This window comes from Benincasa hispida, chromosome 2 (assembly GCF_027475165.1).
Source record: "Benincasa hispida cultivar pf3 chromosome 2, pf3_genome.v1.1, whole genome shotgun sequence".
NCBI lineage: Eukaryota > Viridiplantae > Streptophyta > Magnoliopsida > Cucurbitales > Cucurbitaceae > Benincasa > Benincasa hispida.
In genome coordinates this window covers 17,826,292-17,836,193 of record NC_143479.1, presented here as the reverse complement: position 1 = coordinate 17,836,193, position 9,902 = coordinate 17,826,292, and the positions used below count along the sequence as shown (strand labels likewise).

The window sequence follows — 9,902 nt, the reverse complement described above, 5'->3', positions numbered from 1 at the left end:
TTTTAGATATGATATTAGGGTTACTAACTCCCGACGCATATAATGTAACCGTCGGGGATTAGTACTAACTCCCGACGCCTAAAATTAGTCGTCGGGAGATACTCTTATCACCCGACGATGAGGAAGGGCTGTCGGGAGTTATGCATAACTCTTGACGATTGTTGTACGACATTAAGAGATATTATATCTTCTGACGATTTTACTTTCGGCGGTGGATTTTAGCGTCGGGAGATCGTCTCTCTCTTGTAGTGCTATTTAATATGCAAAAGTAAGAAATTTGCAAAAATTATCATTATATTTCTGCTTTTTCACATAGTATTTAAAATTTACCCTTTGTTCTGTTCATTTTTACTACAACAACTGTATGGATGATATTACCATAAGCTCTTTGAATAGTTGTGTTTAGGCTTTTGTGTTTTATTTTTGGGAATGAATCCATTTGGATTTTTTTAAAAAAAGTAGAATCCGGTGAAATCAAAAGTAACTTCTTAACAAGTATTAAAAAGTTTCACACAATTAAATTCTATCTCCTAGTTTTAAATCCATTAAAATTTCTATTTTTAAAAAAATACCAGATTAATTTTTTTTTCCCTCAACTATTTCACTCAATACTTTACCATTAATCTACGGTCAACGAAATTTAAAGAGCTCTATTACATAAGAAATAGGTAACAGTTTGGAAAATTTGTGTCGATAGAAAAAATATCAAATTATTTATAGAAATAGCAAAAAAATACTATAAACACTATAAAATTTTATCCTTTCTATCACTAATAAACATTGATAGACTTCTCCCTACTAAAGAACATTAAAATTTTACTATTTTGGATAAATAATTTTCTTTAATTTTCTATTTTTGAAATCGCATGACAGTTATTTTCGTTGTTTGGCTAAATAAAAAAATGATTATGATCGTCCACCCACTAAATATTTGACCAATCGCCGTGGGAGAATTATATATATATGTACTGGATGGAAAAGTTTTTATTATGAGAATGTACACATTAATTTGACTTTGTGCTAGCTAATTTATTTAACCATTTTCAAAATTATAGATCAATCGACATAATTAAAATTAAACTCTGGGTCTAAGAATGTCTTAAAATTTTAATTTCCTATAAAATAGTAATTTCTTTTTTTTTAAAAAAACGTCTAATAGCATGCTGAATTAAAAATTTTAAAAACTTATTAGACATTAAATTGAATACTTATTAAACATGCATAGAATTAAGATTAATTTTTTTAGTTCATAAGTATGAAAGTATAAAAATTTGAACTTCCAACTTTAAACAATGTTAATTTATTACTAACCCTGTACTGATTTTGGCCTTCCAGGCCTACTAGACACATTCAAGCAATAAATTAGTAATGTAACCTATATTAACACAAAGTTGGGATTTTTTTTTTAAAAAAGAATTTTGGGTGTAACTAAATGTTTATAAAATGAAAATCTACATTTTCTGATATATATAATATATGATATATTATATCATAATTTCAATTATGTAGAAATCACGCAGAAATGAGGTAGTTCCCTAAGCTCAATTTTTTATAGGAGGATGGATGATGATTTGAGTGAAAAAGAAATTAAAAAAAAAGAAAAAAAGAAAAAAAGAAAAATTGGTGTTGTTAAAGGCATAGAGTATAATAGTAAGCACCCAGGCAGCATATCCGACGATAGAGGCCGGCCAAGGTCGGCTTTGAATACAATTACAATTGGCAAAGTTTAAAACACAGATACGTCGGTTTAAAAGAGGAAAGTTTTGTGTACCAATCAGATGCTGACCTGACGCAAAAACCGAAGCCATGGGATCATCTTTCAGTTGCTGTGATTCTGAGAAAGTAGACCAGCAAGGGTAATTTGATTTGTGGATCTTCCTGCTTTAATTTTATGGTTTTTGTGATGATTTTAAATAAAATTAGTTTTTGTTGTGTGAAAATTAAGGTTGGGTGGAGGCAACAGTTCATGGAGGATGTATACGTACAAGGAGTTGCATGCGGCCACCAATGGTTTCCATGACGACAACAAGCTGGGAGAAGGAGGATTTGGAAGTGTTTATTGGGGAAAGACCAGCGATGGCCTTCAGGTATACTTTAAATCATACTTTTTGTATCTTCGTGCTTGTATCTCGTGTTCGTGTTGGATGATGTTGCGGGTATCTCGTTGAGAAGACCTCTGGTTAGTTTTTCTTTGGTCTAGTCTTGATTGTTCTCGAACTAAATTGTGTAAATAATCATCGCATCAGTGTAATGCCAAACCTACTCCACTCCAATGCTTAAGTTAGTATGATGGGTGTTTAGATTGACTAAGCACAAAAGAAGTAAGTGTTGAGAATCCAACATTGAAAAATTCAAGGATCAAGGGACCTCAAACTCTTTATAAGATAAATAGATTATTCCTCTCATTACAAATTGATTTCGAATCTTATGTTATCTAATATAGTATCAAAGTCCATAAAGCCCAAATAGGTATTTAGTCCAATAAAAAAAAAATTGACCCGATCAAGATTGATGAACCCAAAAATGAAAAGAGACACCATCTTGAGGAGGCGTGCACGTTGGAAAAGTCAAGGGACCTTTACACTCTTCATAAAATAGATGAACTACTTCTCTTATAATCAATTGGTTTTTAAGACAGAACCCCATGTTATCTAATAGTTAGGTCGAGAACTCTCTTTTTGGAGATTACGTACTCTCTTATTTGGGGTGGTTGAGTACTTCTATATTTAGGCCCTTCCTCTGGCACATTTACATCTGTTTATGTTTAACGATGAGTGTCAATCTCCGACTCGTTGGTTAGGCTTGAACACCGAGGTGTTGCATCACCCCAATATCCTATGAGCTGGCAGTACTTCTGTATTATTTGATGTTCTTTTTTTTACAATAAAATTGTTCTCTTCCAATATCCGTAAAAGTAGCTAACAAATTGTTAGTGAACCACATAGCTAACACATTATTGTTAATGCTTTTTGCTTGTGGATTTCGTTTATTTCATAATAGTAGAATTTGGGAAATTAGAAGTTATATGGTTATATACATTATATATGCGTGCAGATAGCGGTGAAGAAGTTGAAAGCGATGAATTATAAGGCGGAAATGGAGTTTGCAGTGGAAGTGGAAGTGCTGGCGAGGCTGAGGCACAAGAATTTGTTAGGATTGAGGGGTTACTGTGTGGGAACTGATCAAAGGCTTATTGTTTATGATTACATGCCAAATCTCAGCTTGTTGTCTCATCTTCATGGCCACTTTGCTTCTGAAGCTCTCTTGGATTGGAAAAGAAGAATCAAAATTGCTCTTGGATCTGCTGAAGGCATTTTGTAAGTTTATTTCATTACTTTTCTGACTTTATTAACATTCTATATAAACCCTTCTTTCAATCATGGGACTTCTCGATTTCATTGTGTTTGTTTTGTTTATCCTAAGTCTTTTCCTTTTAAAAATCATAGTAAAAACATGTGAGAAAATTTTCATAATTTCAAAACTTGAAAATAACTCAAGATTAAATTGTTATCAAACAAAGCTTCAATACCATCTACACTTTAGCCTTGTGGACTTGAAAATATGTAGAAGACCCAAAAAGTAGAAATCCATATCAATTGGGGAGCAAATGAGATTATGAGAGTTTGAACACATAATCTCCTACTGTATACCATTTTAAATGACTAATATACCCAAAAGCTTAGACTAATGAATTATGGTAAATTTAATTATAGTATATCAACACTTTAATAGAAAATAAGTCATTCCCCTAAATTTAGTTAGAAAAAATCAGAAACTTTTTTTTTAAAGAAAGAAATAGTTATTAAAATTAGAATTTCTACTTAATTATATGACAATTAACGCTAATTTTCCTTTTTTTTCCTCTAGTTTTGAGTAGCATTTCATTAAACTCTTCGTACTAAAAGCATTATTCAATATAATTTGCTTGCAAACATGGTTACTTTAAGATGCTAACATGAGCATAGTTCAATTGACATAATACTTGAATTTCCTATATAATGTAAAAAAAGTCCTATATTGTTAAAAAAAAAACTAATAATAATAATTATTATTTTACTGCATGTCTATAATTAATTGTTAGTTACAAATTTGAGGTACTTATTTCCAGTATCTAATTCTCATACATCAAACAATTCAATAAAACAGTTAAAGCCACACCTAGGTCAAGAAAAATTTTGAATTATACTTTTAGTTTGTATTATGTAGGTATTTGCACCAAGAAGTAAGACCCCACATAATTCACAGAGATATAAAAGCAAGCAATGTGCTACTAGACTCAGATTTTGAGCCATTGGTAGCCGATTTTGGATTTGCAAAACTAATACCCGAGGGTGTCAGCCACATGACAACTCGAGTCAAAGGGACCTTAGGTTATCTGGCTCCTGAATATGCAATGTGGGGCAAAGTATCCGAGAGCTGTGACGTTTACAGCTATGGTATTCTTTTACTCGAGCTGATGACAGGAAGGAAGCCAATCGAAAGACTCCCTGGCGGAGCAAAGAGAACAATATCAGAATGGGTTAACATGACAATAAACAAAGACAGATTCAAAGACTTAGCTGATAAGAAGCTGAAGGGACAGCTGAATTGGAAAGAGTTCGAACAAGTAATGCATTTGGCAATTATGTGCGTGCAAACGGAGGCAGAGAAGCGGCCTACAATAAAACAAGTGGTGGAATGTTTGAAAGGGTTGATGGCTGATAATGCTGGAAATTGCAACAAAGTGCCCGTACTAATGAGTATTCCAAGTGTTAAACCATATGAAATTAATAATAATGAAGATCATCGCCATCAGCTGGTTACCAAAGAATTTCATGGTGGAGATGGAGATGATCAAGAGAGTTTTGATTATGGGGTTTTTAGTGCCATTGAGGAGCAGAGGATCATAAGAGATTATCCTTACAATAATCATAAACAACCTCCAAATTTTCGGAGAATGAATGCTAATCAATAAAACAAAATGGTGACAAATGTATCAAAGGAAAACTTTGTAACTTTTCATGCATGCATAGTATATGGTTTAATTCATAATTTCATATATATTAATTTATATGAACATATACATATATATAGAGGAAAGAAGGTTGCTATATTAATGTATTTAGGGTTTGAATTATTATTTTATATCTTTGATCATATTTTCGTCTCTTTCATGGAACATAGGCATATTGTTAACGGTTCATTTACAAATATTATATATGCTTGGGTACATCTTAAGATATACATTAATCTTTGAAAGAGAGTATATTTCACATAATTAATAAGCATGGTTTACTTTCCTTCTTTTCGATTTCTCCTCTCCGATCCTCTCCCTACTTTCTTTGCCGACGAGGATACATCGCACCTTTAATACACTATGTACTAAAATGTGGTAAAATATGGTAATGAGTTGTGATATTTTATGTAGCACGTTGGAAAAGAAGGGAGAACCTTTAAAAATCTTACTCATAATTTGAAACTGGGATCTGGTTAGAAAATCTAACTTTGATCACATATTTAGTTTTAGATATATAAAAGAATCTGTTAAAAATCTATTTGAAATATTTTTTTGTTTTAATATTTTTTTTAGTTCATTGATAAAAGTTTGGGTTTTATTTCATATTTTATATAAATTTTACACATTTTAAAAAAATACAATTCTTCAAATTATCATTTAAATTTATAATATTAAATCAATTTTTTTTTGTTAAACACATAAATAGAGAAGTGTTAATGCCTTGATTAATTGAGTTAAACCGTTGTTTCCAGCTTTACCTATCAATATAAATGCTATTTATCTAATTGTTCAACTACAATTAACACATGATAAATTAATTTTTGTATTTTAAGAACAAGTTTCTTTAATTTTTAATTTTTAATTTTTATTTTTCCAAGGTGATTGGGGTGGATATACCTAAATATTAGAAAAGTGTTTCGATGGTTTGAGTTAGTGGTGTTCACACTATAAGAAAAAGGAGCTTCTCCGACGCCTAAATTGGTCATCGGGAGCTCGGTCGTTGAGAGATAGGGTCTCTCCCGACGACATAATGGACTTAGGAACTCCCGACAACATAAAGAAGAACTCCCGACATGTAAAGAAGTGCATCGGGAGTTCCTTAGGAACTCTTGACGATTAAAGAAGCCCGTTGGAGTTAGAAACTCTTGACAAGCTTCTTTAATTGTCAGAGTTCCCAAGGAACTCTCGACGCCTCTTTTAATGATTGGGAGTTGCTTAGGAACTCCCGATAGTTCTCCCGACGCCCATCGGGCAGCGTTGGGAGATCCCATCTGGTAAAAACTAGATCCTCCTTCCCCTTCTTCTCCATCACTCAAGTTTTAGAACCCTAGCCGCCGCCCCTTCCCCCTTGCGCCGCCGCCGCATCCTTCCTCTTCCCTTTCCCTCTTCGTCACTGCCTCATTCCCCTTCCCCCTTCGCGCCGGCCGCCGGCCACTTCTTCCCCATTCACCCTTCCATTTAACCCAAACTAAAAACCTCTTCTCTTCGCGTCTCTTTTCCATTTCCTTGCCATCGCCGATCCATTGTTTGCCGTTAGCCGCTCCGGTGTCCTTCGCAAGCTTTCAACACGTTCGCTCACATCCCTTTCATTTCCCCTCTCTCATTTTGCGAATTTAAGCCATTGTTTAATTTCTCATGAATTTGAAATCCGATTAGTCTTTGAAATTCGATTACTATTGCTTTGATTTATTGTCATTTAGTATCTATCTCATTTGTTGTTCTTTAAATTAAATCTAATGTTTCTAGCATATGATTTTTTTTCCTTCCTTGTTGCACTAATTGATATTGACCCATTTCATTACGTTACAATTTCTGCAATTTGGTGGATTGTGGATGTTATTGCAAATTGCGGAATATGGATGTTACATATAATTCATATTATGGATGTTATTGTGAATTATGGATTATGGATTCTTGATGTTATTGTGAATTATGGATTATGGATGTTACAATTTCTGCAATTTGGTGGATTGAGTATTTTTTTTCCTTTTGATTTTAAGGTTAGGGATTTAGTGACTTGCTTGACTAAAACTAATTAAAAATATATTTCAAATTTACTATGATGTTTGTGAGATGTTGACACATGTATAAGTAAAATGATACATCACATAGTGTTCACCTCTGTTAATTCAACTAATTTAACGAAGGAAAATTGAACTTTATGAAGGAACTCTTAAACAAGAGTATCCATAAGCGGAAGCGGATCTTTCCGATTTCATTGTGACAGAATTACCACACATACATTCTAACAAACAGATATGCATTGTAACACTAATTACTGGCATGCTTTAACAAATAAATACTACGAGAAAACATACCAGTTGAAGACTTTCTTCAATCGAACTCGGTCGAACGGAAGTGAACTCCTCACGCTCCTTATCGTCCAACAAGCAGTCGCCTAGCAGCACCACGGTTGTCTACATGATCAGCAGTGTACGAACAAACAATAACCAGGGACAACACCACCATTTGAAGCCCTCGGTATTCTCGGAGTGAGAATCTAAAGGTTGGACTTTGATGGAAATAGTAGAGGGAAGGAGGAAATACAGTCATGTAGAACGAACAAGGAAGTGGAAGATAGTAGAAGACTATTGTATAGTCGGGTGTGCTTGATCATTTAGATCGGGGCACACAATCGTGTAGGTTTAGCTAAGCAATCGTTTATCAAATGGTAAGCGATCGTTTAGTTCCGCTCGGCGCGCTAAGCGATCGTGTAGTAAACGTAAGCGATCGTTTAGAAATCGTAGGCGATCGTTTAGTACACGGGTGTGCGATCGTTGAAGACGGGTACTATCGTATAGGCTCTCAACGCTATGCGATCGTATGCTTTCACACCGTGAGCAATTTTTCGGATCTCTTTCTTGTCTTGTGTAACCCTTGAAAAATGAAAAAAAAAAAATCATTTTATTCTTCAGTTACAAGAACTGAATTCGAACTTCCCATTTTCGCACAAATTCGGAGAAAAACTCGGCCAATTATCACATAACTGCCCAATTAATTAATTAATTAATATAATTATATTATATTCTTAACCTATAGTTTGATATCATATATCTACTATAGTGTTTTCTCCTCTACTTGATATAAATCATATTTATATCCAATTTCCTCCAAAATAATGTATCTCATACATTTAGTCAATCATATCATATATAATTAACCAGTTCAATTATATCATATATAATCGAACTCCCTCTTGTCAATTTGAACATTTCAAACTGACCCAAAAACTTATTCTCAACTTTATCCAAGCTACCAAGGGGACCTTATGGACCTATGGCTCGAAGCTCCAACAGTACGTGAATAACTGAGTAAACTCTTTAGCCATGAGATCCACCATCCGTTAACTGCCAGACATTCCACTAAAGACCGACAGCTGAACTCTTCTTACCACAAATATATTTCTGTGTCCATTGGATATAACCAATCATGAGTACAATGACCATTCATAGATGCCCATAAGTACAACTATGCCAGTTTACCATTTTTCCCTTGTAGTTACATTTCACTCTTTAAGTATCATTGATCCCTCTAATGAATAATACAACATAGTCAAACTATGTGTGAACATCTGTCGGGCCAAGAGAAGGTGTGTGGCGCCACATCGTTCAAGCCCTGAAATCAACCTTTAAGGGAGCTATTTATCTACTTTCTCCTGCTTCGAGAATGAGTGAATTCCATCTTGTGTAGCTGAGTTCTCAGCTCCCAAATCAGATGAATCCCCAAAATAGTAGGTTTGAGTCGACGAACTGGTCACTAGCACCCATGCAAATCAAAGAACTGCTCTCAATAGCAGGAGTTCCCAACTCACTCAGGATTAAATTCATGTTACCTATGGTCATCCTAGTGAAGTGAATCTTTGTCATGAACGGTGTTACATAACGAGGCGTTAACACTTCATGGTCAGGTCTTATACAAACTCTTTGTATAGGATGCCCCCGCTCGCATGTCCCTTACACGAATGAAAAGGATCAGACCATCTGTGACAAGTCATAACACTTGTAACTGTTCCACAAAGCGGACCGCATCCGTAGCGTTACCAGGATAAGGTTTCCCTCCTATATCCATATACTACAGACCATTTTGATTATCATTTAAGACATGATTCACTTGTATGTCACCACATACATGCTTAAGTTACATCAAGATAACCAGGGATTTTGGTTTATTGGTTTGTGGTAAAGAAAATAAAACATTCAACTGAGCAAAATCAAGAAGTGAAGTAAAATATCATATATTATATATCACAAACGTTCGTACAAATTGTTTACAAATTACTGGACACGAGATTTTAGAGCATCAACCCGAACACTTTATACCCCTAAACTCTATACTCTTAAAAACACTTTGGTTTTCAAACCAAATCAATAATATTAAGGGCAAAAAAATGGACCCCTTTTACTTATTACTTAATTTTAGACTTAGTTTAGAGGCAAAAAAATCAATAACATTAGGGGCAAAAAAAAGTCAAATCACCTATTAGAGATTATTTAAAATTTAAATTCTCCGAACAAACTTGGAATTTTTTATTAAATTAATCAAAATTCATGCTTAATAAAGACTTTGTACTTTGTTCTCTAGTCTAGGTTATTGTTTTGGATTACAAATTGGTCAGAAAAGATTTATTTTTAAGGATGAATAAATAATGGATTGAATTAAGGAATAAGTTATCAGTGGAGTATAGAGAAGGTGTATCCCAGTTTTTAGATATGACGAAGTTTTATATTAATGATTTCGGACGAATAAGATGTCCATACAAGAATTGTATGAATTCAATTTGGGAAAAATTAGATATCGTGGAACGACATCTATTAACATACGAAATATCTCCTTCATACTGTGAATGGGTATATCATGGAAAGCTAGTAAACTTATCTAGAGGTTTTGAAAGTCATACAACTCATTC

The 9,902-nt window shown here is 33.8% G+C and overlaps 1 protein-coding gene across 1 annotated transcript; it reads left to right on the top strand.

Moving 5' to 3' along the window:
- Window positions 1-1,660: 1,660 nt before the first annotated feature.
- LOC120071991 (PTI1-like tyrosine-protein kinase At3g15890) lies at window positions 1,661-5,176 on the top strand. Its single transcript, XM_039024420.2, has 4 exons — window positions 1,661-1,856; window positions 1,946-2,087; window positions 3,055-3,317; window positions 4,207-5,176. Exons 1-4 carry the CDS (start codon window positions 1,807-1,809, stop codon window positions 4,952-4,954), a joined length of 1,203 nt encoding a protein of 400 aa, XP_038880348.1. The 5' UTR covers window positions 1,661-1,806; the 3' UTR covers window positions 4,955-5,176.
- The last annotated feature ends 4,726 nt before the right edge of the window (window positions 5,177-9,902 follow it).

What these genes read in the sequence shown, in the direction of transcription:
- LOC120071991 (XM_039024420.2), top strand. Translation starts at nt 1,807, where the DNA reads ATGGGATCATCTTTCAGTTGCTGTGATTCTGAGAAAGTAGACCAGCAA. An exon ending in GAGAAAGTAGACCAGCAAGG is followed by an intron (nt 1,857 to 1,945) that starts GTAATTTGATTT and finishes GTGAAAATTAAG; the next exon opens with GTTGGGTGGAGGCAACAGTT. An exon ending in AGACCAGCGATGGCCTTCAG is followed by an intron (nt 2,088 to 3,054) that starts GTATACTTTAAA and finishes ATATGCGTGCAG; the next exon opens with ATAGCGGTGAAGAAGTTGAA.